At 38.2% G+C, this 27,728-nt stretch overlaps 1 protein-coding gene across 12 annotated transcripts in view; it reads left to right on the plus strand.

The window, feature by feature from the left end:
- Window positions 1-27,728, plus strand: part of RTTN (rotatin) — a 145,665-nt gene that overhangs the window by 93,805 nt on the left and 24,132 nt on the right. For all 12 annotated transcript variants that reach the window (XM_021099277.1, XM_021099282.1, XM_021099245.1 and 9 more), the window contains 6 exons: window positions 4,639-4,732; window positions 9,208-9,406; window positions 11,159-11,249; window positions 14,931-15,084; window positions 18,069-18,206; window positions 25,141-25,358. In XM_021099277.1, the coding sequence (XP_020954936.1) occupies window positions 4,639-4,732; window positions 9,208-9,406; window positions 11,159-11,249; window positions 14,931-15,084; window positions 18,069-18,206; window positions 25,141-25,358 (894 nt within the window). The remainder of the gene's footprint in view (window positions 1-4,638; window positions 4,733-9,207; window positions 9,407-11,158; window positions 11,250-14,930; window positions 15,085-18,068; window positions 18,207-25,140; window positions 25,359-27,728) is intronic.

Consider the following 27,728-nt stretch of genomic DNA (forward strand, 5'->3'; position numbering starts at 1 on the left):
CCTTATAAATAAATGTCTTTTAAGAGATGGCTTCCTTAAACTTCAGTGTCTCCTTCCCAAGGTAGGAGGGGTCAGGCATTAGTTTGTTTTTTCATCTTAAAATCACATTTCTACTTCTCAGAAATAATCTGAACTAGATAGGTGTTTATGCCTAGGACGTGCCAACAACTGCAACAGCTTGAAGACCAAAATTTGATCATTTCTGCTGCTCTTGATCAGAATTAAGTCCGTATTTTTAAAAATCTGTTTTATCAGTTATCAAAATAAAGGAAATGTGGGTCCTTTCCTTTTGATCTTTTCAGTGTGAAATATGTGATTCTTTCAAACTTTCTGGAGCATCAGTTTGATGAAAAATTTTGCCTTAACTTTATTTAAACATTTCTAGAGAAATTTTATTCATGGGTCTTCATAGTTTTTAAAAAATTGAAAATCATTTTTACTATTGCTCTTTTACAAAAGAAGAAATTAAGGCATGGAATGAATACATGTCTTGGTCAGGGTTTTGGGACTGCTAACTGTAGAGCATTATTTGATTTCAAATATATGATTGGCTTTAGAGCCCAGGTTGTTGGCCATGACGTGTTTTGCTCCTTCACTACAAAGCAACATGCGATTGGTGCCATAATAGATGCTATAGTCAGGGTACAGTGAACTTAGATTAGAAGGAATGATGAAATAGGGAGTGATATTGTATAAGAAGTAGCAGTTGAAGTGGGCTTTAAAGGATCAATCCCTTCTTTCTTTCTTTTTTTTTGTCTTTTTAGGGTAGCACCTGTGGCGTATGGAAGTTCCCAGATTAGGGGTCAAATCGGACCTGCAGCTGCTGGCCTACACCACAGCCAATATGGGATCTGAGACCTACACCACAGGTCACCGCAGTGCCAGATCTTTAACCCAGTGAACAAGGCCAGGGATAGAACCTGCATCCTCATGGATACTAGTCTCATGGATACTAGTCGTGTTCATTACCACTGAGCCATGATGGGAACTCCCTAATCCCTTCTTTCTTATGTACACCTTTGCAAGTAGCTAAAAAGATATTCAAATATGTCTTAGAATTCAATACCCACTTACAAGTTTTGAAAGTATGGTTGAGAACATAAAACATAATTAGAACATAACTGAATATAAAGCTGTGTAGTACTGAAAGCATTAGATATTCAGAAAACGCATGGGGTTGTTTGGAGGAAGGCTGAAGTTTGATTACCAGTGTAACCAGATGGCCTGAGCAGGGAGAGCTAAGTCTGTTTTTAGGGATTCGAAGAGATAAGATATAACAGCTATAAAGATAGAAAGACATTTCAGCAGAGTAAAATGGCATAAGACATAATTGACAGAGAAATATGTATTCACACTTGTTTGATGATAGTAGGAGTTATTTTGTAGAACAAGATAAGTGACACATTTATGTATTGATGTGTATTATTAAATATAATCAAGTGAATGTCCATTAGAGATTATTTTCAAGCACACAGGGACTTGAGTATAGTACCAAAGCAAGTCAACTTAATACTTCTTTATTAAAATAGTAATATGGTAATATAGAATATTTTAAACATATAGGCTAGTAGAAATATAAATCACCCATAATCAATTTTTAAAACATATGGCTATAGAAAGACATTCTTATGTTCTCTTAACCATATGGGATAAGTTACAATGCAGTGATTAGATAGATACTTTCTAAAATGATATTTTCAAAATTTGTATATCCCTTCCTTGAGCTATACTGAGGAAAATTACCACATTTATTAATGCCTAACCTTTGGTCACAAAAGGCATCTTTGCTTTCTTCTAATGAGCCGAGTATTTAGTGGGCCTTCAGAAACTTTCTTTCCGTGCAGTGTGTGCCATCTCTTTCTGCTGCTTGAGTATTTGTCAATTGACAGCATGTTCAGGGAGAGGATAAAGAATTCCAGCATCATTGACCACTCACATTTCCTTATGTAAACAAGGAAGCTTGTGGCAGGAGCCAGGCTTGTTCATCAGTCCCTATATGGTTGTGATGTTAGTGTCAGTGTGGTTGTTGCTTCATAGGCTGTTAGTCATCTGGATGACTATTGACAAGAACTTTAAAAAAAAAAACAACCCAAAAAACACATCTCTTAGAGCCAATTGTAGGCAAAATAACTTAAAAAATGTCTTTTAAGTTTTTCTCCCCGTTATGTGGATCTAACGTTATATAAAATAAGGCATTTAATACATGCTTATTTATGAGTGATTATTTAGACTGATTTATCCAGCTTTCATCTTTAGATAACTCTATGTGCTTAGCTTACATTTTTTGGCAGCAGCTTTTCTGTCACTTTTTTAAAATTTATTACTGTAATGTCATACTTGAAGTGGTAAGAAATGATCGAAGTCTTAAATTGAAAAGGAGATTTTAAAACCTGTGTATTAATTTCATGTGCCATTTTCTTCAAATTTATATTCTCTTTACTATCAGAAACTGCAAATGGAATAATGTTGGGTTTTGCTTTCATCCTGTCACATCAAGTCTAAGGTACTCTTAAGTGTTAGAATGAATATACAGTCATTGTGAGGTTGATTCATAAGTTCTGCTGACAGTTCATGCTGCATGCGTGCACTGACCTGGAGCATGTCCAGGTATGGAGAGTATGTGCTATCTTAGAGGAAAGAGAATAGTGTGAAGATAACAGTATGTTCCGTGTAGGAGGTGCTTGACATCGGTTTGGGTTTTTTCAGTTTTAGGAGACCACTCAGTCTGCTCATTTGTAAACCTGTGTGTGAAACTGTTTGTTTTTCTATAGAATTTTTGTTCAGTGCTTCAAAAATATGTATTTTGAAGCATAGTATCCAAATATTGCCTAATTTTTTAAAACAGTTCATTTGTGATATGGGGAGAGGTAGAAAAAATCTTTTAATACTTCTGCTAATTCTTTTATAGATACTCTTAAAATTTGTATGTGCCATTTGATATTTTAAAAGACCCTTTTATTATAAATTAAGAAGTGCAAAATATCTCAGGGACACAGTGAATTATAGTTAAGTAGTATGTTTTTGGGGAGATGGGATTAAGATGGTGGAATAGAAGGACTGGAGTTCAGCTTCTCTCATAAAAACAACAAAATTACAACCAAATGCTAAACAACCTTCAACCAAATGAACTGGAAACTTTCCTAAAGATATCCTACTCCAGAAGACAAAGAAGAGGACACATCAAGAGGTAGGAGGGGCAATTACACGATATAAGCAACCCCATACTTCCTGGGTGGGAAGCCCACAGACTGGAGAGTAACTATCACAGAGACTCACCTGTAGGAGTGAGAGTTCTGAGCCCCACGTCAAGTCCCCACGCCCAGGAATCTGGCATTGGGAGAATGAGCCCCTGGAGCATGTGCATTGAAGGCCAGTGGGGCTTGTGCACAGGAGCTCCACAGGATTGGGGAAAACAGAAACCCCTTTCTTGAAAGGCACACACAGACTTTCATGTGCACTGGGTCCCAGAACAAAGCAGAGGCTCCATAGGAATCTGGGTTGGATCTGACTGCAGCTCTGGAGGATCTCCTGGGAAAACAGGAGGTGACTGTGGCTCGTTGTAGGGCAAGGACATTGGAGGCAAAGCTCTAGGGAATATTCATCAGTGTGTGTTTCTCTGGAGGTGGCCATTTTGGGAAAATCTGGCCCCACCTATCAGTGCTCAGAAGCCCCAGGCCAAACAATAATCCGGGTGGGATCACAACCCCACCCATCAGTAAATGGGCTGCCTAAAGACCCCCCAGACACACAGCTGCCTGTAATCTCACCCAGAGACAAAGCCCCACCTACCAGGGGGATAGGAATCAGCCCCACCTACCAGTGGTCAGGCACCAGTCCACTCCCATCAGGAATCCTACAGCAAGCCCGCTGTACCAACTTCAGCCACAAGAGGGGCAGACATCAAAAGTAAGAGAGGCTACAACTGTCTGCCAAAAGGACACTACACCAAAACCCTCTAAAAATGAAAAGGCAGAGAACTATAACTCAGATAAGGGAGAAAGAAAAAAAACCCAGAAAAACAGCTAAATGATCTGGAGATTATCAACCTCTAGGAAAAAGACTTTAGACTGATGATACTGAAGATGATGCAAGACATTGGAAATAAACCAGAGGCAAAGATTGATAATTTACAGGAAACATTGAGCAAAGAAATGCAAGACTTAAAACTTAAGCAAGCAGAGATGCAAAATACAATAACTGAAATAAAAAATTTATTAGAAGCAACCAACAGCAGAATATAGAAGGCAGAAGAACAAATAAGCGAGGTGGAGGACAGACTAGTGGAAGTCGGTGATGTGGAATAGAAAAGAGAAAAAATATTGAAAAGAAAAGATAGTATGTTTTTTAGCTTTTCAACATTTGAGCAGTAAGTGGGAGTAGGCTTTATTAGGATCTTAAAATCTTAGGTGGACTTCAGATCACTCCTTTGAGTTACTGATTTATATGAACTGTAACAACAGATCCTGTAAGAAGTAGAAAATGCCATTAACTCCCAAGGTATGGAGTGTTTTCCAGTTATACTAACTAGTCTGCTTTTGTAATAAACCTTTTTGTGTAAGCATATCTTGTGTATACATTGTTGGGTTACATTAGTGAGTGACTGTCATGAGTAAGATGATTTTCTTTGCTCACCCACAGGTGGCAACTTCATCAGAGAGTGCCGAGCTTCAACTGCCTGGGCTCTCCACAGCACCTCTCCCTGAAGCCCCGCACGACCAGTTTGTGACTCAAGGTATCCTTTTAGGAACACCTCCTACTTTCAAAAAGAAATATGACAGATTGGTCCAGACAGATATTTTGGAAGTAAATACCTAGATAAAAACTAAATTAAATAAGTCACAGAACAAACTGTTTGGATAAGAACAAAATGAAATGTCACAGAACATGATAGAATAAATATATCAGAAATTAACAAAGCAAATGCTCTTAACTAATAAATGGGAATTTGGCCACCAAATAAATAGTCTGTTGCCATATGGTTTATTATTAGATAAGAATAGATATTTGGTGTTTGAACTGGAGAACTGCTGGATATTAGCTTCATTTTTTTTCCCCTTCTTTTTGGGGAGGGGGGATATCTCACTTTACCACAGTAATCCACTTGAAAGTGAAGAGAATGGGGTCATAAGTTTTTATCTAAGCCTGTTCTTTTGTTTTAAGGCACACAGAATATTTTGAGTCCTTATTAGAAATGCATGAGTAGCCTGGGATTTATTTTTATTAATAACAATGTGTTAGAAATTTTACTCTTTGTATTACTGACTGCTTCCAAACTCTGTTATGCTTCACACTTTATATATTTATATAGATTACAACCTGGTTTTTTTTTCTTTTAAGACAGTATATAGGCATTTATTCAATAGCATTAAATTCCTAACCTATAAGGAATATACTACCTAAAAAGAAGGTAATTTTAAACACTGTGGTGTAAGTATCTGCAGAGAAAATGTTTTCTTAAACTAGAAATACTTGCTTAAGTAAGACTTTAAATTTTCATTACAACACTTTTCCATAACTTCCTAAACAGTGTCCCATTTTGGTTTTTAGTAATTAACAATATACAAAAGTATTTAATTGTAGAAAGTACTTATTTGATTCTTTTAACAAAAGAAACTTAAGTTGTTTCAAGTAGCTGAGGATACAGAGCATGAAATTAAATTTGATGATGAATTTCAAGAACATTTATTTCTAAGAATGTGTTGCATTACGTTACTATTTCGAACAGCTTTATTGAGATATAATTCACATATCATACAGTTCGCTCACCTGAAGTGTACAATTCATTGCTTTTTAGTATATTTACAGAGTTGTCCCACCATCACCACAGTCAATTCTAGAACATTTTTATCACTCCCAAAGAAATCTTATTCCCGTTAACAGGCAGTACTGATCCTCCTCATTCTTCCCTGTCCTAGGCAATCACTAATCTACTTGTCTTCTTTATAGATATACCTGTTTTGGACATTTCATAAAAGTGGAATCATATAATATGTGTTCTTTTGTGTCTGGCTTCTTTCACTTAGCAGAATGTTTTTAAGATTCATCCATGTTGTAGCATGTCAGTGCTTCATTTCTTATTATTGCTGAATAAGATTCCACTGTATGGATATATATTTTATTTACCCAATCATCAATTGATGGACATTTGAATTTTTTTCACTTTTTGTATATATGGGTAGTAATGCCACAAACATTCAGGTGCAGGTTTCTCTTTGAACATAAAGTGTGGATTTTGTTTTTTGGTTTCATTATTCTTAGATTTATTTTATTTTCAGGGATTGTGCTTAGAATGTATATCCATGCATAGTTTTATTGGTTGGCAATTACTTCAATGTGTGTATTTGATAAAAAATTATTTATTTTATTTTTTTATAATGATTTTTATTTTTTCCCTTATAGCTGGTTTACAGTGTTCTATTAAAATTTATTTTACTCCTTGTTGTTGAATCTGCCAACAAATCTATGAATAGACTGGAAAGTATTAAATATATACTGTCAGTGAGCCTTAGGACTAGAGCAATTTTGCTGTTATGTATCTTTCTGAATACCATCTCTTTAAAATAGTATTAAGATAATTTTTTTTTTTTTGGTGTGATAATGATATTTTAGATACCTCAGCTGGAATTCTCAATGAAGGATTTTCCAGTGAAACTGGTTAGCCCTTTTATTTCTGGTTTGTTGATTCTTAATTAACCAGGGAATTAATTATGTTCCAAAGCAATTTAGAGCAGGACAACAAGAATTTTCCCCAGCATGAATATTAGGGCCACTTTAGACACCTTATCTTTTCATTTTTAAGTTCAGTTTCTAATTCATATAAAATAAAACATATTTTTATAAGAAAACCTTTAATAGACTTTCGTGATCTATAAGCTTACATTTGATATATAAAGTTGAAAAGAATCATTACAAAATAAAAATATTAGTATATTTGAGAATTACAAATATAAAAAAACTGAGATAATTCTCTCCAGATAAAATATTTTTAAAATTTTAATATATTGAATGAATTTGATTTTCTTAAATGTTAAGCCCATCTTCTTTTATTGTTATTCTTTCCTTCTATATGCTGCCCTAGAAATGCTGAAGACATGTAATACATCTTTTGTCAATATTTAAAATTTTCTCTTTGGAAGTTCCCATTGTGGCTCAGCAGTAACGAGCTGGACTAGTTATCTATCTATGAGGATGTGGGTTCTATCCCTGGCCTCACTCAGTGTGTTAAGAATCCACCATTGCCCTGAGCTGTGGTGTAGGTTGCAGATGTGGCCTGGATCCCAAGTTTGCTGTGTCTGTGGTGTAGGCCAGTAGCTGCAACTCTCATTTTACCCCTAGCCTGAGAACTTCCATATGCTTCAGGTGTGGCCCTAAAAAGCAAAAAAATTTTCCCAATTTAATTTTTTTTTTTTTTGTCCTTTCATCTTTTTAGGGCTGCACCCATGGCATATGGAAGTTCCCAGGCTAGGGGTTGTTATCGAAGCTACAGCTACCGACCTGCACCACAGCCACAGCGATGTAGGATCCGAGCTACGTCTGTGACCTACACCACAGCTCACAGCAGCACTGGATCCTTAACCCACTGAGAGAGGCCAGGGATCGAACCCGTGTCCTCATGGATATCAGTCTGGTTCATTAACAGCTGAGGCACAACGAGAACTCCCCAATTTAATTTAAAATATCAAATCTATCTTGGCAATATAGTCCCAAAGTGCCTCCCCCAACAAATTAATGAATTACAAAGGGAAAGATTATAACCTTAAAAGAGAGAAAGACAGTAGACTTTACAGTAGATACCACCTTAGTCAAGTCAAATGGTCAAAGTTAACACCACCCATGATGGGACAAATAGGAGTCACATTTCTCCTGATATGCTATCCTGCAGATCTAATTATGACTGACCATCAAACATCAGATACTCCTGAGGAACTGGCTTGTGTTCTTCACAAAATGTCAAGGTCTTGAAAAATGAAGCAAGACTGAGGAACCCTTCCAGTTTAAAACCCAAACAGACATGACAACTAGATGAAAAGCAGAATCCCAAATTACATCCAAACAAGAAAAAGAACTTTTTTCCTTTGCTGTAAAGGACATTGGGAGGGAAAAGGTCTATGGGTTAGTTGGTACTACTGCATCAAAGTCAGTTTCCTGGTTTTGATAATTACACTGTGATTAATAAAAGACAAAGTCCTGTTTTTAGGAAGTTAAGATTAAAGGGGTATTGTGTGTGCAGTTTACAAACAGTTCATAAGTAGATAAGTAGGTAGATAAAAGATGGTAAAATATTAATATTTAGGGATTAGGTGAAGGTATATGGGACTTTTTAAAATCTTCTACTTTTCTGTAAGTTTGAATTTATTCAAAATCCTGTGTTTCTTTAAAAAAGAAATAAGGAGTAAGGGTCATGAGGAAAAGTCTTAAGGCAGTTAAGCTTTCTTCTTAGCAATCCTGTGCTGAGTCTTCTAGGAAAGTTCCATGCTCCCATATCTGCATTTCTAAAATCCATAATCTCTGAAAATGGGAAGATTTCTCAAAACTCAGGTGGCATAAAACTTGCTCATACCTGAATACGTTTGCCTGCAGAATCTGATCAGTTATGGTTTGAGGTTGTATTTGCTCCTGTACTCACCCTTCTTGCTGTGATTATGCATCTGTGACACTGCAGAAATACTTATTCCTTATGGGGTGTTGTCCAAGATTCCATTGGAGGTGTTAATTAATTATGATACATGTATCTTATTACTTTTCTAAAATCTAAGAATATTTTGAAATCTGAAATACTCTAGCCTCTAGAGTGTCAGGAAAGGAATTATGAACTATCATTATGGACCATCTGTGATTCAGTGTCTGAATGCTTGAGACATAGAACTGTGCCCTACCCTTCTTGGCTAGTATGATGTCACCCAACACAGACACACACACCCTCATGTAGATGCATGCATACATGTGCATACGCAAACACACACACACACACACACACACACACACACACACACACACACACACACACACACACACACACACACACACTGGAGGAGGTGGATATCTGGCTTCCTGGCCTCAGAACGGAGGTGTGTTGGCACTTAGGGGAATTCTCCAACTATCGCTCTTTAGCACTTTTAGGAACTTTCCTCTGATTATCAGAACTTGTGAATATTGTACGTAACCAGAAGGTAAACAAAATAGTAATACTTTTCATACTTATTTCAGTAATAGGTCAGCATGAAACTGCATCTCCACAGCTTCTTCCTGATTCATCCATTTCTGCTCCCCTGCCCAGACAGTGTGTTTTTGTCACTCCGCCTCTTCTTTCAGCCATGTGCAGCCTCTTGGACAGCCTCTTGGTGACTGCTCCAAGAGATACCGCAAATGCCCTCCAACAAACTCACCTCATAGAGCTTCTCTGTAGGTAAGAGTTAAATACTCCCAGAGAGCCATGTAGACTTCAGGTTTTCACTTTTGCTGGAATTTGTCTGGACAGTTTTTAATTTAGATCTGTTAAACTACTTGGATTGGTTTGTTATGTTGACTATTAAGCTTCCCCAAACCCCATCCTGATTTTTTAAACTTTAAAGGTTCTCAAACCTTATTTGTCCTCTGCCACACTCAGGGAGTATGCTGCAAGTCTCCTTGGTCATACTAAATGAAAGTGAAGGTGGTTTGGGTTTATTTCCTTAGTGGTCATATCAGAATAATGTCCTTGGGTTGAAAAGTCATTTTTTTTTTTTTTTTTTTTTGTCTTTTTGCCTTTTCTGGGGCCACTCCCGAGGCATATGGAGGTTCCCAGGCTAGGGGTCGAATCGGAGCTGTAGCCGCCGGCCTATACCAGAGCCACAGCAACGCCAGATCCTTAACCCACTGAGCAAGGCCAGGGATCGAACCCGCAACCTCATGGTTCCTAGTCGGATTCGTTAACCACTGAGCCACGACAGGAACTCCCTGAAAAGTCATTTTTAAAATTCATTTGGAGTTACTTAGTTTTGGGAGACTGAAATTCTTTTAGAAAGTTTTCTGGTAAAATTTAGGGAAATCATGATCTGGTTCTCTCATTTATCTGATATTAATTAGCATCTGACATAACTTTCTTGATTTTCTGATTGGTTATATGGGATAGTTAAAAAGGCCAAGGATATTGAATTCAGTCCAACTTGAGTCCTAATTTTAATTCATTCTCTCACTATTACTGCAGCCTTGGGAAGGTCCCTTTAATCTCTGAGGTGTCACTAATAACACCTAGTTAATGGGGTTAGTGTTGGGATTAAAGTGATGTTGTCTAGGCTACTATCTTGAGTAAGTGTTCCTTCTCTCCTGACCTCACTTATTTTAGCCAGGTGTGCCCACCTCCTGTTCACCACATACTCATTTGCATTTCTCTTTATTTCTGCCCTTTAGAGTCTGTTGTGACATTAAGGGCACAGAGATATTAAAGGATCTTTTATGGCAAAGGCTTGTATTTCAATACCTGGTCTTTATTTCTGACTTAAAATTTTTTCCTGTTTGTTTTGTATTATTTTGGTTTTTTACTTTGTAAACCGGAACCTATTTCTTAGCACATGTTTTTTTTTCTATTTTAAATAGAAGTGTAACCATTGAGCTCTTTCTTTTGTCTGTTTTCCCCCAAAAGTGCTCATGTTTTATTCTCCTTTTTTTTTTTTTTGTCTCTTTGCTATTTCTTTGGCCGTTCCCACGGCATATGGAGGTTCCCAGGCTAGGGGTCGAATTGGAGCTGTAGCTGCCAGCCTACGCCAGAGCCACAGCAACTCGGGACCCGAGCCGCGTCTGCAACCTACACCACAGCTCACGGCAACGCCGGATCGTTAACCCACTGAGCAAGGGCAGGGACCGAACCCGCGACCTCATGGTTCCTAGTCGGATTCGTTAACCACTGCGCCACGACGGGAACTCCTATTCTGCTTTTAATAGGTTTCGTTAGATACTTTTCTTCAGAATTGTTTCTCACATTTATCTGATAAGATCTTTACTTTGTTCTGAAATATTGTAGAATAACTTTTTATAAACATTTATTTCCTTTATTTCATAAAAATCCTTTTTTTAAAATATTCTATTCTTGGTTGCACCCAAACTTCAAATTCTGATTTATTAATCTTCAGTAAGAAGCATACTAATCGTCTAAAGGGTGTTCTTGTTCTGTCCTTCACAGTATGGCAGATGCCTCTCTCATAGAGATAAGCGTTCAGGAGCTCCAGGGCCTGCTGCCTGTGTCACCACCTGTTGAGCACACTCAGGCTCAGGTAAGGGGCCCTTGTCTCCCTGTGGCCTCACGTCTGTTTGTGTGTTTGTTTACCCTTAAGTGGAGAAACATAAGTCCTGCTAAGGATATACTAACCATAGGAGAGGGATGGAAATCTCCCAGGATACATCTGGTATGATGAGGTTATTTGAATTCAGCTACTAAATATTTTAATCTGAGACGTCTTTGGATGGTAAAAAAGAGCAGTGTGGTTTGAAGACCTAGATTCTATTCCTGGTTCCCTCATTAATCAGCTAGCAGTGTTTAATCAAGAATCTGGGTATCTTTGGGCACCATATTAAAAAAGGAGAGCATTTTGTATAGCCTACCTTCCTCTTCTGTAATTTTAGACTATCTCTGTCATGTCCACCTAAACTGAAGCGTGAAAATACTTAATAAGTTCTGTGTATTTTCAAAACTCAGTCTAATAAGAAAAATTAACTGACATTTAGTGTAGTTGTTGCTAATAGAAATGTTGTCGTAAAAAACAGATTTTAAGAAGGACTATAAGATTCATTTGTGGTGACAGATGATTAAAGGTGGACTAGACCAGTATCTCTTGCTTTGTGCTGTCTTCTTTGAGCTTTCTGAATAAGACAGATCCCCTGCAACAAGGTTGGGTTAACACCATACATCATCTTCCAAACACTCTCCTGGTGCAGTGTTTTCATTTGTGAGTGTGCTTAGTAATGGCCATTGGCTCCCTTTTTCTATCCAGCCAATGGATCTTTATTGAGAATGTACTGTGTACCAGGATCTTCCTTAAACAAGTAAAACAAAGACCTTTCCCCTCAAGTTGGGAGAGTAGATAGTGAGCAAATACATATATGCCTGATGATGTCTTAGAGGGACATCTGAGAAGAAAAACTAAAGCAGGGGACAGGAAGTGATGTCAGAGTTGGCAGGGTAGGGCTTTTCTGCAGAGGATGGTCAGGGAGAGGTTTTCAGACAGTGACATGTGGCCTGAAGTAAGTGAAGAAGCTAGGCCTGTGGGTCACAGCAGGGCCCCTTAGAGTTGGCCTGTTAAAGAAATAGCAAGGACCAGAATCTGTGAAGCCAATCTTCAAGTTGCTCCATGAAGGTAGGGCCTTGCCTGTGTCCTTAGTGCCAAGCACAGTGCCCATTCCAGGGCAGTACTTGTGGAATGATGGGTAGTAACAGTACAGAGGTGGAGTTCCTCTTGTGATACAGCAAAAATGAATACGACTAGTATCCATGAGGATGTGGGTTTGATCCCTGGCCTTGCTCAGTGGGTTAAGGATCTGGTGTTGCTGTGAGCTGTGGTGTAGGTCACTGATGCGGCTTAGATCCCGCGTTGCTATGGCTTTGGTATAGGCGTAGGTGGGCAGCTGTAGCTCCAATTTGACCTCTGGCCTAGGAAGAACTTCCATATGCCTCAAGTGTGGCCCTAAAAAGCAAAAAAACAAAAAACAACAACAAAAAAAACCCCTGAAAACAAACAGACAAACAAAAAAAACAGTACAGGGGAGTTCCCATAGTGGCTCAGGGATTAACGAACCAGAGTAGTATCCATGAGGATGTGAGTTCAATCCCTGGCCTCTCTCAGTGGGTCAGGGATCTGGCATTGCCCTGAGCTATGGTGTAGGTCATGGATGTAGCTTGGATCCCGAATGGCAAACATAACAGGGTTTGGGATGGAAATGTTGTAAAATTAGGTTGTGATGATGGTTGTACAACTATAAATACAATAAAATTTATTGAGTTAAAAAAATTAAACTTAAATTTAAAAAAGCCCAGTAACAGACTTTCCTGGGATGCTCATATATTAATTTCTGTAACTCTCACATCAATCACATTAAGTATCATTAGTGGCCCTGTTTTATAAAGGAAATGACTGGAGCCCAGAGATGAGTAAGTTGTCCAGGGTTGCAATCACACAGTAAGGGGCAGACCTACTCTTACTATTGCACTATCTGGCCTTATGTAGACTAAATGCTTCTTGCCTATTCGTCCTTAATCAAGATCATTCGTTCACTCTAGAAAAATTCTGGAGCATGTCCTCTGCCCCATTGTGTTGTAGGTGCGAGTGCTCCTTCTGTGAACAAAGCAAACTTACACTGCTGCCCACATGAAGCCCGTGTCCTAGGTACAGGATACAGATGGTAAAGAGTGAAGAAAATTGAAGTATTTTATCAGATGGTGACATACGGTGTGGAAAAATATAAATGAGGATGAGTGGGGGCTAGGTTGCTGTTTTTCTGGTAGGGTGGTCAGAAAAGGCTTCAGGAAGATGAGATTTGAGCAGAGTGCTGGAAGGTTAGGAAACAGGCTGTGGGTGGTGGGGAAGATCGTGGGCAGAACTCTGCACGGTGAGCTTGCAGCAGCTGAGGCCCTATAGTATGGGCTTGGTCGGTTGGTCTGTTTTTTTGAAGAAAGAGTTACAAACAAAAAAAAAAGTTACAAACAAAAAAAAAAGTTATTTTATGAACTACCATGTCAATAGCTGATTACATCTTCAATACGGTAATTTTCAAAAGAATTCCTGACAGTTCAGCTGTTCTCTCTAATGCTTCATACCGCCTCTCACCTTCCATGGCTTATCTGTTTATGGTTGCTCCAAGTTGGCTTACCACAGCATCCTTGGAGAGGGCAGACATGCCTCAGTAGTGCAGCATAGGAAAGGATCAAGAAATACTTCATAGCAGTAAGGAATTCAATTTCACAAACTGCTTGCGTTTTGCCCATTAGGAGAAGTGTGGAGCTGCTTATATTTTTATGTAAAATATCTTGGCAGAATAGATGAAGGGATTAACTTCCATCAGGAGAAGTAGGTCAGAACTGTTGGAACTAGCCTGGGAACATTTACCGAAAGTTCCTGAGTCTCACAACAGCAGAATGCGGTGGGAGGGAAAACTGGGAGTGTGTGTGTATGTGTACATGTGTGTATGGAAGGAGAGAGAGGCTTCGGAATATCTGTCAAGTTCAGTTACATGAACTGTCTCATTGCTGGGGCACAGTGGATAAACAAACATCTCAGTTTATTCTTTAATTATTACATATCCAGAGAACTTTTTTAAAAAGTACTTTGCCAGTATTAATACTTCTTACTGGTATCAAGCAACATTCCAGAGATGGTTTTATTGGTAATTTGGGGTAAGATTTAATTTTTCTTTTTTAACTAAGAACAATATTTTTATGCTGAAGAATAGTCAAGGCCAACATTGAACATACTTGCATTTTATTTGTAGCAATAACTAGGTTGTTAGGGCTGACTTCTCCCACCCCTCATTTGTACACTTTGAAGACTATTTTATAATCTTTCTTTACAAAATTATAGATTTTGTAAAGGGCTTTGGACTGCCCTTTTCTGCTTCTTCTGGAATATTGATTCCACAATTTAGCTACTTAAAAAGTATGAAGGCTTTCTTTCTCTAAATAGAATTCAGAATTTGGCTTTGGAAATACTGTTTGTGTGGTAGTATTATAGTTGACAGTGTTATTGTGGCCATTAATGATGTACTTATGAGAAAAATAATGGTTTGTCTATTATGTTTTCAATTTAGGTGTTTAAAAATTATGATTAATATTTTATTACTTTTTTGTTAACTTACATTACAAAGAAGTGACTTATTATAATGCATAGAAAAGTAAAATACTTTAAAACTGAGATGGGCTTTTCATATGATATGCTTTGTTTTATTTTATCTCCTTTTTCAAATAGGTGTCCTTTCTCCTCGAATACCTGTCCTCTTTGTCCAGGCTTCTTCAGTCATGTTTATTGGTAGATCCTGACCTTGTGATTCAGGATGAACTTCTGAAACCTCTTATCACAAACATCATCAGAGTTCTCACCATATGCACCAAAGATATATTGGGTAAGCTTAATTTTTTTAGCTTAGGACGAAAGTAAATAATACTAAGGAAAAAAATCTTACTTTGCAGCGGGCATTCAGAGCAAGGTCACATTTGGGGTTGTTCTTTGCCAGCATTTTGGAAGGCTTTTATAATGTGTTTTATAGTTTGGATATTTTAAGTTGTTCCAGGAGACCGTTTGAGACACGTATGTAGTATAATAAAGGACCATTTTCCCGTGCTGTCATTTTAAATGAGAGTAAAGTTTTTTATGTATGTAATATTAGAAAGTATAATATTAGATATTAATTATTCTTAAAAGCTATGGTGAAGGCCAAGTGACCTACTAATAACTCATTTACAAGTATAAGCAAGTCTAGAATATGATATCCAAAATCTCCTAAGGTCTGAGATTCTTAAAAAATACAGTCTGATGAAATGTTGAATATAAAGCTTAGTAGTGGAGGAAATTAGAACATCAAGTACTTTATCAAAATTAAAATAGATAATTGTCTAAAATAGCTTACAATTAAGTAATTGATTATTTGGTAATTCTCTCTACCTATCAATTCATTCTTTTTTTTTTGTCTTTTCGCTATTTCTTGGGCCGCTCCCGTGGCATATGGAGGTTCCCAGGCTAGGGGTCGAATTGGAGCTGTAGCTGCCAGCCTACGCCACGCCGCGTCTGCAACCTACACCACAGCTCATGGCAACGCCGGATCGTTAACCCACTGAGCAAGGGCAGGGACCGAACCCGCAACCTCATGGTTCCCAGTCGGATTCTTAACCACTGCGCCACGACGGGAACTTCCAATTCATTTTTATTTAGTCCTTTGAATTCATGGATTTCCAGGTTTTAGGTCTGGTAATTGAAGTGGTTTATGATACCCAGCAAAACCAATCCTCAGTGTCTCATCAGTATTAGGTTATCCCAGTGCTAGAGAAGCAATAATTCCTTACGTGGAAATTTTACAAGTGCTGTGATGTCCTGACTAAGCTAATTTAAATCACACCGTACATTCTCTACAAGGGTGATGTCTTCCCTCTGAGGAGCAAAAGTGATTCTTGAGGGAAAGGGGGTTGGGGGCAGATCTTAGCTATTAGAGTAGCTTGTGGCCCTCTAAAATTCTTCTCTGCCCAATAAACTCTTATTCTTTGGTGCTTAATTTCTTTTGTCGGATTTTCTTGGGTATCACTTGAGAAGCATTGACACTGAGCTCATGAATATCACATAAGAAATTTGCAAGATCAGTGCTAAGAAAACTGTGGTGCAAACACAGCTGTGACTGGTGGGCTTTTGATTGAATGCTTGATCTCAGCATCACATGGCAAGAGGTGGCCTGCATGTTTTGACTGCCTTTGGCTGTCTTGTGGATGTTTTACTGATTTTCTTATTTTGATTTGGGCTTTGAGAATTAAATAAAAATGGTATATATCTTAATATTTAATTATATGTTATTTAACCCATTATTAATTATGCCAAGTGCTGAAAAGAAAAAGTCAGTAATATCTAAATGTTTATCTAGCATGTGGTTATTTTCTCATATCTTTCAAAAGTTAAACATTCACTGAAATGTTTCCTAAGAAATTAATTTTAAAAATTTCTGGAAAAATAACAGCTTTGAATAATTTTATAAAAATTGTATTTCTAGTATATGTATATGATTTTCTAATTTTCATATATAATTTTATACATTTTAGTTCACATGTGTAAATATATTATTCTACAAGCACAGTTATAAGTTAAATGTGAACAGCTTTTAAATTTTTAATTTAACTTTCAACTTAAATATTTTATTTGGCCATATTAAGCCCATATTTAATAAAATTAGTGGAGTTCCTGTCATGGCTCAGCAGAAACAAATCTGACTAGTATCCATGAGGACACAGGTTCTATCCCTGGCCTCGATCAGTGGTTAAGGATCTGGCATTGCTGTGAGCTGTGGTGTAGGTCACAGATGAAGCTCCAATTAGACCTCTAGCCTGGAAACCTCCATATGCTGCAGGTGCAGCCCTAAAAAGACAAAAATAAATAAAATTAGAAAGCTTTATATTTATTCTTTTTATGTGTAAGGTACAGATGTATAGATATTACATAGACAGATATATGTATCTGTGGAATTAATATTTTATGGGGATTGTGATAAAGAAGGTAATATATGTCTAAAAATACTCCTGTTTATAGAGCTGATAATGACAAAAAGATTGAGAAACACCAGGGGTTGCTACAATCTAAACTCCCTAGAAGATGCTTTTTCTAAATGTTTCATGATGCTCAAGAACACTGATAGGGGAGTCCTCAGTTGCTTGGTAATGGATTTGACAACGTTGGCAGATGCCTGCTGGTGGTGTGGTCACAGATGCTGATCCTAAGACAGCCACTGCTCCCAGCCCCCATTTGCCTAGTAGAGAGAGGGGAAAAGCTGTTCTTCCCCTACAAGGTTAATTGCTGCATCTTTAGCCACACGTAGGCAAAGCTGCAGAATCCTCTTTTGTATCCTAGTTTTCCTTGTGGGCAGTACTCTTCTTAGTTCTTTAAAGAAATTTCCTTTATTTTCTGCTATGACCTTGGCACATTATGTTTCCTCTTTCACCTTTTCCCAAAGCTGCTAAAGGGGATAAAGAAAACATGAGAAAATTCTTTTATAGAAGTAGCACAGACAATTTTTTATAGTGTGCCCAATGTGTAGTTCTGAGGCTGTGGCTTAATATTCAATCTGCCGCACCTTCTGCTTATTGTTGAATATGCTTTAATAAGAGGAGGATGTGTGAATGTGTATTCACTTGACTGTAGGAGGGTGGGTGAAAGAGAGAGATCTTTAAGAAGCAATGAAAAAGAGAAATTAATTGAGATAAATTTTGGATCATGCCGAATTTCATTTGTTTTCATTTGATGAGTACATACCTCTTATTTTGAGTGTAATGAAGTGTCTGGTGAGTTTTATGTTTTAAAAGCCCTTTTTCTTTTTTGTGTTAATAACTTGAGATGTTTTGATTAATTTTATAGATGTAGAGGTAATATCAGCTTTTTATCAGACATGGACACATTTATTTAATCTTCTGGCTGCACTCCTGAGGAAAGCTGGCCCTGCCTCTTTCCCGTCTATCACGATGGGTCTGGCCAGGTACTGGGCGGCAGTGATTGGTAAGAAGACAGTTTCACTGGGCTTGGGGACCTTCTGCTAATAAAAATTAGGAGAACCCATTATTTATGATTTTTATATATCATTTATATGTATCACGTAAATCATGACTAATCAATAATAAGTAAATAATAAGTGAAAGAGAAACATGTACTGGCTTTGAGAAATTTCCAGTGCTTTTGAGGAGCTGCAAAAATGAATTTTAAAAAAATTGAGAACATATTTCAAGATACCCTAAAAACAAGTAAGAAAAGCCTATGGTATTATGAAAGTACATATGATGTGATTATAAAACAATAAGTTTTCTTCTGTTAATGTAGAAACCAGTCTCTTTCTTCACACATATGTGCTGTAAGTGGGTAAATATGTATATACAATATCCTTTTTATGTGATAACTTAGAAAGTTATAATTAAAAATAGTGTCTTGAGACAAGAGGATTTTCTCATGGCAAAGGGTATATAGTAGGTTATTTTTATGTTTTCTGTATAATAGTTGCCTACTAGAATAAATAAATGATTTTTTTAAATAACTGCTGTCTTTAATTTTTTATGCAGTCTCTGCTAAATGTTAGCATAGCAAGAGCCTTTTTTTAAAATTATAGTTGATTTACAGTGTTGTATCAATTTCTGCTGTACAGCATAGTGACCCAGTCATACATATATACATTCTTTTTTTATGTGAATGTTTATAAATAACATTTATGTTACCTTTTCAAAATAACCAGTTAATGATGGCCATTCTGACTGGTGTGAGGTGGTACCTCATGGTAGTTCTGATTTGCATTTCTCTAATAATCAGTGATGTTGAGCATTTTTTCATGTGCTTGTTGACCATCTGTATATCTTCTTTGGAGAAATGTTTATTCAGGTTTTTTGCCCATTTTTCAATTGGGTTGTTGGTTTTTTTGCTGCTCAGTTGTATAAGTTGTTTGTATATTTTAGAGATTAAGCCCTTGTCAGTTGCATCTCTTGAAACTATTTTCTCCCATTCTGTAAGTTGTCTTTTTGTTTTGTTTTTTTTTTTATGGTTTCTGTTACTGTGCAAGAGCTTGTCAGTTTGATTAGGTCCCATTGGTTTATTTTTGCTCTTATTTCTGTTGCCGTGGGAGACTGACCCTTAAGAAAACATTTGTAAGGTTGATATCAGAGAATGTTTTGCCTATGTTCTCTTCTAGGTGTTTGATGGTGTCTTGTCTTACATTTAACTCTTTGAGCCATTTTGAGTTTATTTTTGTGCATGGTGTGAGAGTGTGTACTAGTTTCATTGATTTACATGTCGCTCTTCAGTTTTCCCAGCACCACTTGCTGAAAAGACTTTTTCCCATTTTATATTCTTGCCCCCTTTGTCGAAGATTAATTGACCATAGGTGTCTGGTTTTATTTCTGGGTTCTCTATTCTGTTCCATTGGTCTGTATGTCTGTTTTGGTACCAGTACCACACTGTCTTGATGACTGTGGCTTTATAATATTGCCTGAAGTCTGGGAGAGTCTCCTACTTGGTTTTTGTTTTTCAGGATTGCTTTGGCACTTCTGGATCTTTTGTGGTTCCATATAAATTTTTGGATTGTTTGTTCTTGTTCTGTGAAAAATGTCATGAGTAATTTGATAGGGGTTGCATTGTATCTGTAGATTGCTTTGGGTAGTATGGCCATTTTTACAATATTAATTTTTCCAACCTAGGAGCATGGAATATCTTTCCATTTCTTTACATCCTCTTTAATTTCCTTGATTAATGTTTTATAGTTCTCAGCATATGTCTTTAACCTCCTTGGTCAGGTTTATTCCCAGGTATTTGATTTTTTGGGATGCAATTTTAAAAGGTATTTTATTTTTGTATTCCTTTTCTAATATTTCATTGTTGGTATACAGAAATGCGATTCAGAAATGAATGAATGTTGCTCTTATATCCTGCTACTTTGCTGAATTTGATCAGTTCGAGTAGTTTTGGGGCTGAGTCCTTAGGGTTTTCTATATATAGTATCATGTCATCTGCGTACAGTGACGGTTTTACCTCTTCTCTTCCAATTTGGATACCTTTTGTTTCTTTTGTTTGTCTGATTGCTGTGGCTAGGACTTCCAATACTATGTTGAATAACAGTGGTGAGAGTGGGCATCCTTGTCTTTTTCCAGATTTTAGTGGGAAGATTTCAGCTTTTCTCCATTGAGTATTATATTTGCTGTGGATTTGTTATAAATGGCTTTTACTATATTAAGGTATGTTCCCTCTATACCCACTTTGGTAATTTTTATAATGAATGGATGTTGGACTTTGTCAGTGCTTTTTCTGCATCTATTGAGATGATCATGTTGTTTTTGACTTTTCTTTTGTTAATGTGGTATATGATGTTGATTGATTTGTGTATGTTGAACCATCCTTGTGAACCTGGGATGAATCCCACCTGGTCATGGTGTATGATCTTTTTTATATGTTGTTGGATTCAGTTGGCTAAAATTTTGTTGAGAATTTTTGCATCTATATTCATTAAAGATATTGGCCTACAGTTTTCTTTTTTGGTGGTATCTTTGTCTGGTTTTGGTGTTAGGTTGATGGTGGCATCATAGAATGTCTTTGGGAGTGTTTAGGATCCCTGTTGCCTTATTGATTTTCTGTCTAGAGGATCTATCCATTGATGTGAATGGAGTGTTAAAGTCTCCTACTATGATTGTATTCCCATTGTATTCTCCTTTTATGTCTGTTAGTATTTGTTGTAGGTATCTGGGTGCTCTTATATTAGGGACATATATATTGGCAATTGTAATATCCTCTTTTTGAATGGATCCTTTTACCATTAAATAGTGTCCTTCTTTCTCTTTTTTGATGGCCTTCATTTTAAAGTCTATTTTGTCTGACATGAGGATTGCAGCTTCTGCTTTCCTGTCTTGTCCATTGGCATGAAATAACTTTTCCCATCCCCTCACTTTCAGTCTATATGTACCCTTTGCCCTAAGTTGAGTCTCTTGTAGACAGCAGATTGAAGGTTTTTCCTTCTTTATCCAATCTGCCAGTCTGTGTCTTTTGATTGGAGCTTTCAGTCCATTGACATTTAAGGTAATTATTGATAGATATTTATTTATTTTCATTTTATACCTTGTTTTCCAGTTGATTCTGTTTCTCCTTTCTTTCTTTCTTTTTTTGGTTGGATGGTTTCCACTTATTTTATGCTTGAGTACTTTTCTTTTTAGTTTTTGATTTTGATTTGTGGTTGTTTAAGTATGTTAACCCCTTCCTGTATCTGCTTGCTTTAGCCTGATAGTCATTGAGGCTCAAACACGTTATTTAAAAAAAAACAGTCTACATTTTCTTACTTTCCTTCCCCATATTCTGTGATTTTGAAGTCCTTTTTTAACATCTTCATGTTTGTCCTTTTGCTGTTCCTTGTATTATTGCTTTTACAGTAATTTTTTGTTTGTTTGTTTTCTTCTTTTAGATCTATATGCTGGCTTATTTAAGTGATTGCTTTCCAACTGTGGTTTCCTCCATCCTATTTCTTCTTTTTTTTTTTTTTTTTTTTTTTTAGAGAAGCTCTTTCAGTATTTCTTTTAGAATGGGTTTAGTATTGCTGTACTCTTTTAGCTTTTGTTTGCTGGAGAAATTCTTTATCTCACCTTCTATTTTAAATGATATTCTTGCTGGATAGAGTATTCTAGGCTGCAAATTTTTTCTCTTCAGAACTTTAAATATATCTTGCCACTCCCTTCTGGCCAGTAGTGTTTCTGTAGAGAAATCAGCTGATAGCCTTATGGGGATTCTCTTATAATTAATACTTTGTTTTTCTCTTGCTGCCTTTAGAATCCTCTCTTTATCTTTAACTTTTGCCGTTTTTATTGTAATGCGTCTTGGTGTGGGTCTATTTGGGTTCAACATGTTTGGGATCCTCTGTGCTTCCTGTATCTTGATATCAGTTTCCTTTAGATTTGGAAAGTTTTCAGACATAATTTCTTCAAATATATTTTCAATCCCCTTTTCTTTTTCATCTATTTCTGGAATTCCTATTATGCATAGATTGGCCCACTTTATATTATCCCATAGATCTCTTATATTGCTTTCATGTTTTTTCATTTGGTTTTCTGTCTGCTGTCCTGATTGAATGATTTCCACTATTCTATCTTCCAAGTCACTAATTCGTTCCTCTGCATTAATCATTCTACTGTTTAGTGCCTTTAGCTCAGTTTGTGTCTCTGCAATTGAATTTTCTAATTTTTCTTGGTTCCTCATTATATTTTCTAGTTCCTTTCTAAAGGAATCTGCATTACTGTTCATATCTGCTCTTAATTCTTTGATATTCAGCCTTAATTCCTTCAGTATTTTCACTATCTCCCTTTTGAACTCAGTGTCTGTCAGACTGCAGAGGTCTGTTTCATTGTTTGCTGCTTCAAGTGAATTCTCCTGTTCCTTTAACTGGGGATGGTTTCTGAGCTTCTTCATCTTGCTTATGTTTTTCTTTTTCTGTGAGTTTAGGGAAGCCAAACTGTAGTCTTGGAGGGCTCCTTCTATGCAAGAGCACTGCTTTGTATTTTGTGGGGGGTTATTATTTATTTTTAGTGTGGGAGTTTGAATATTAGCTGTCTCTTTCTTCAGTGTGAGCAAGTTGTTATACCCAGGGTGCTGAGTGTGTTTCCAGGGAGAAGGAGGCAATGGGTAGGGCTGGTAGTCAGTGCCTGGTTGTTGGGCTCTTAGCAACAAAGACCTACAGGAAGGTGTCACAGGCTACTCCTAGTTGCAGGGCCCTGGGAAGTGGTAATGAACTTAGGCAGATTTACAATGTGCCCAGAGCATTTGGCAGTGGAAGCAGTAGGGGGAGTGAGAGCAACAACAGGCAGTGTTCAATTGCAATGCCCTCCTCTGAGGTGATTGGAGCCACAGGTGGTGCCTGTTCAGGGACCTCTAGTGGTAGCGGGCCTTGCCCACCTCTGGAGTCAGTGTTAACTGTGGTGTTTTGCCCCCACCTCCTGCAGACCACACAAGAAGCACCCCTTCTCACTCAGCCCACACTCAGCAGCTGCACAGGCTGCTCATAGTTGCAGGATCCTGGGAAGTGACAGAGGTCAAGCATGTGGGCACTGCCTGTAGTGTTTGGCAGTGGCAGCAGCAGGTCTGGTGTGCTCTCGGGTGTGAGAGCAACAGCAGGTGGTGTTCGGTCTCAGTGCCCTCCTCTGTGGTGCCCTTGAGATGATTGGGGCTGCTGTGGTGCCTGTTCATGGACCCCTAGTGGTGGCAGGCCACCCACCTCTGGAGTCAGAGATGACTGCAGTAGTTTGCCCCCCCCTCCTGTAGACCATACAAGAAGCATCTCGCCCCCACTTAGCCCCCACAGGAGGTGCTGCATCAGCTGCTCCTAGTTGTAGGTTCCTGGGAAGAGACAGTTATCAAGCATCTGGGCACTGCCCAGAGCTTTTGGCAGGCAGCAACAGGACTTGTGTGCTCCCAAGAGAGTGAGAGCAACAACCAGTGGTGTTCTGTCATAATGTCCTCCTCTGTGGTGCCTTCTGAGGTGGTTGGGGCTGCAAGTGGTTCTTGTTCAGGGATCCCCAGTGGCGGTGGGCCACGCCCACCTCTGGAGTGAGAGATAATTTTGGTGGTTCCCCTTGCCGCCACTTTCAGACGGTACAAGAAGCACCCCATCCCACTTAGCCCACTCAGGAGGTGCTGCACCAGCTGCTCCTAGTTGTAGAGTCTTGGGAAGAAACAATGATCAAGCATCTGAGCGCTGCCCAGAGCATTTGGCTGTGGCAGCTGCAGGGCGGTTGTGTTCCCAGGGGAGTGAGAGCAACAACGTGTCATGCTTGGTTGTGGTTGCAGTGCCCCCCTCCTTTTTTTTTTTGCTGACCCCTGAGGTGTCTCAGGCCACAGGTGGAGCCCACTCACAGGCCCCCACTGGTGGAAAGCCACGCCTCCCTCTGGCCTCTGAGACAACCACCGTGGTCCATCCCTGCTGCCTGTAGATCACACAAGAGGCACTACGTTGCACTTAGTCTCACTGCCCTTAGCCCACACAAGAGGTGCCCGGCCACCTGTAGCCTGTACGAGCAGTGCCCAGTCTCCCTTCGCCCGAGCAAATGGCTTCTCGCCACCTGCACCAGAGGTGCCCCGCCCTCTGAGAGCCCAGCATGCCCCTGAGCAGAGAGAGTCCTATGGCTATCTGCCCCTCCTCCTCTTGCCTTCCCCAACAATGGCGCCTTGATTTTTCTGTGGGCCCAAACCTTCTCCTGGGTTCTCTCTGCCATGTTGTTCCACTCCCCTGCCTGTGGCACACCTCTCTGTAGCCTCTCAGGCTGTCCCCACACAGCTAACCCTAGTCCTCTCCCTGGAACTGACCTCCAGCACCTAAGTCTCAGTGCCCAGCCCCTGCCTGAGTCTCAGGCTGTGGCGTCTGGGGTGGCGGTGCAGATGATCTGTGCAGCTCTCAATCTACTTTGTCCTCCTCAGTCCAGCTGTTGCACTTTTCTCAGCGACTTTGAGGTCCCTCCATTTAGGCTGATCTCCTTGTCAGTTAGGTGGCTTTCCAGGATATGGGTTCCTTTTCTCCTTCACAGCTCCCTCTCAGGAAGGCTAGTCCCATCCTGATTCCTTTTCTGTCTCTCTCTTTTTCTTTTGTTCTACCCAGTCATGTCAAGAGTTTCTTGTCCTTTTTGGAGGTTTAAGTTCTTCTGCCAGCATTCAGTAGATGTTCTGTGAGAGTTGTTTTACATGTAAATGTGTTTCTTTGATGTGTTTGTGGGAGAAGTCAAGCTCAACATCTTAATTCTCCACCATCTTGATCCACCTCTTAACTTACTTTTAAACACTGCAGTTATTCTTGTGCTAACTGTACCGTTGATAGCTTTACTTCATTAGAAATAAAAAAGGTATAGACTTAATTATGGAAATCTGATTCATTTCTTTAAATGTGAAGAAATTTTCAGTCATTTACATAGGAAATCTTTCTCTCTTTCAGATGTGTTCTGCAAGTGTGTGGGTTTGTCCATCACATGCCCTACCCTATACACTGCCAGCCTGCAGTTTCTTTCTATTCTTTTGACTGAAGAAGCAAAAAGATATGTCCAGGATAAGGATAAAACAAGTTTATGTCGCAATCTGACAATGGCTTCACTTCTTGATAAAACTCAGGAAAATCAGAAATCTCTAGAACAACTTAATGAAGCAATTCTTCAGGTATGAGATTTCTTAGTTTTTCAAAACTTGGCTTAGTTTTTAAATGAATTGACTTTCGGTCTTTGTCTTGTAAGAATTTTTTTCAATCATGTGAACTAAAAAATAACTAATACCCATTATGACCATTGAAATAATGGAAAAGTATATAAAGTTAAATTAATCATCTTCACTCCAGTTTCACTCCTCTGATGCTGACCAGTGTCTTTAATGAACATGATAAAAAAATTCAAGATAAAACATTAGTAATCTAAGTCCAACCAGCAGTTTATCAAAATAGTTTACCAGATCATGACCATAATGGGCACATTTAAGGAATGGAGGTATAATTCATAAATTATTGCCACTTTCCAGACATGTTTACATCTTTGAAAATATTTTTTACCTAAGCAACATTTGACTTATACAAATGAACTATATATTTAAGGTGGTTAGGTGTCTAGAGATGGGTGGACTTGGTTGTCATTTGTGAGAAAATGACCCTTTCCAAATCCTACTGCTTATTTTATCTTATAAACTTATTTTTTATAATCCTAAAATATGAACCAAGAATTTTGTTTCATCAAAAACATTCTAAAATCACTAAAGTATTGTTATTTTATAAGTAGATTAACAACTTTAAAAAAATCTGGAAGTGTTTCCAAGTTGCACAGTTGTTTTTTACAAATAGAAATATTAGTAGATTTTCAGTACTAAGCACTCCTTTTAATAATGACATGATATTATGATTTTTATCTTCTCAACTGAAGGTGAATAAGTGGTAGTAGGTATGCACATTGAAGGATTTGCTTCTGCCTCCCAGGCACCAGCTGCATTTCACAGACAGAATGTTATAGTTCCCATCTGCCCACTTGTTACTGTCCCTTTGCTGCCCAGGATTTGGGGATTTCTGCCCCTTTTCTGCCTGAGAGTCATAGTTGTGCAGATCTTTCTGGTATGACCACTTTTGTGTATCTGTGGGTTCTGCATCCATGGATTCAACCAAATGTGTATTGAAATGTTTAAAAAAGTTTTGTTTTTTTTCCAGAAAGTTCCCCAAAGCAAAACTTGAATTTGTTGTGTGCCAACAGCATTGACATTGTATTAAAGTAATCTAGAAATGATTTACAGCGCAATGGGGGAATGTGTGTAGTTATATGCAAATACTTTGCCATTTTATATAAAGGACTTGACCATTTGCAGATTTTGGTATTCACGGGAATCCTGGAGCCTGTTCTCTGTGGATACTAAAGGCTTATTGATTTATAAACAGGAAAACTAAAATTTATAGCTTTACAAAAGTTCTCCCCCAGCCCTGATCATAAAACATTACTAATTTCCCAACTTAGTCTTTGGCAGAGCATTTTTCTCCTGGGGAAGGGGTCTTTGCTCTTGTTAACATGCTTTCCTCTTCAGAGAATTTAAATGATTGAGGGGTCCCACATTGATTTCTTCCCCCAGTGAGGATAAAAAAAAGCTAGAAATCCCTGGTAGCCATAACCATTGTTTCTGCAGCCAGTCTTCCTGGACCTGGTGAAATTTAAAAATCTCCAGCCAGGCCCAGCCAGGGCTATTTTATTTCCCAGCAATTTCCTCTTGCTTGCTAGTGGTGCTGTGTTTCAACGAATGAGATTAGACTTGTGATGAATATGGGTCCACACAGGAATGGTGAACCGGGTTAAAATAGTGTATGTATGAAAAACTCTGCCACAGGAATTTGCTAGATTGACCTTACCCTTATTTTTCCCTAATATTTTGTATTATTATTTATTGTAAAAGTTTTATTTATAATCTTTCATTGTAACCTTGGAGAAGGAAAAGGAGGTGTTCCAGAGCCAGAGGGTATCTCAGTGATTTTCCCAATGACTAGGAAATTTTCCTCTCCATTTCTTCCAAATTACAAAAGATATAAAAAATTTGGCATGGATACATTAACCAGTTATTTAAACTGTGTTTCTTAATAAATAAATTATACTCTTTTTGTTCATGTAAACAGAGTATAAGACTTCTGTTAGGGAGTTCCCATCCTGGCTCAGTAGTTAACGAACCTGAGTAAGTATCCATGAGGACACAAGTTCAGTCCCTGGCCTTGCTCAGCATGTTAAGGATCCAGCATTGCCTTGAGCTGTGGTGTAGGTCCCAGATATGATTTGATCCCATGTTGCTGTGGTCATGGCGTAGGCTGGCTGCTACAGCTCTGAATCGACCCTAGCCTGGGAACCTCCATATGCCACAATTGTGGCCCTAAAAAAAAAAAAAAAAAAAAAAAAAAAGACTTCTGAAAGGCACAGAAATTTAAGACAAAGTAGAGAAAAGAATTGTGCTTATGACAACTTATGAGAAAATGTGTGCCTGACGTAAGATGGGGCATTGATCAGTGAGCTTATTAAGCTA

The sequence above is a fragment of the Sus scrofa genome, chromosome 1, assembly GCF_000003025.6.
Source record: "Sus scrofa isolate TJ Tabasco breed Duroc chromosome 1, Sscrofa11.1, whole genome shotgun sequence".
Lineage (NCBI taxonomy): Eukaryota > Metazoa > Chordata > Mammalia > Artiodactyla > Suidae > Sus > Sus scrofa.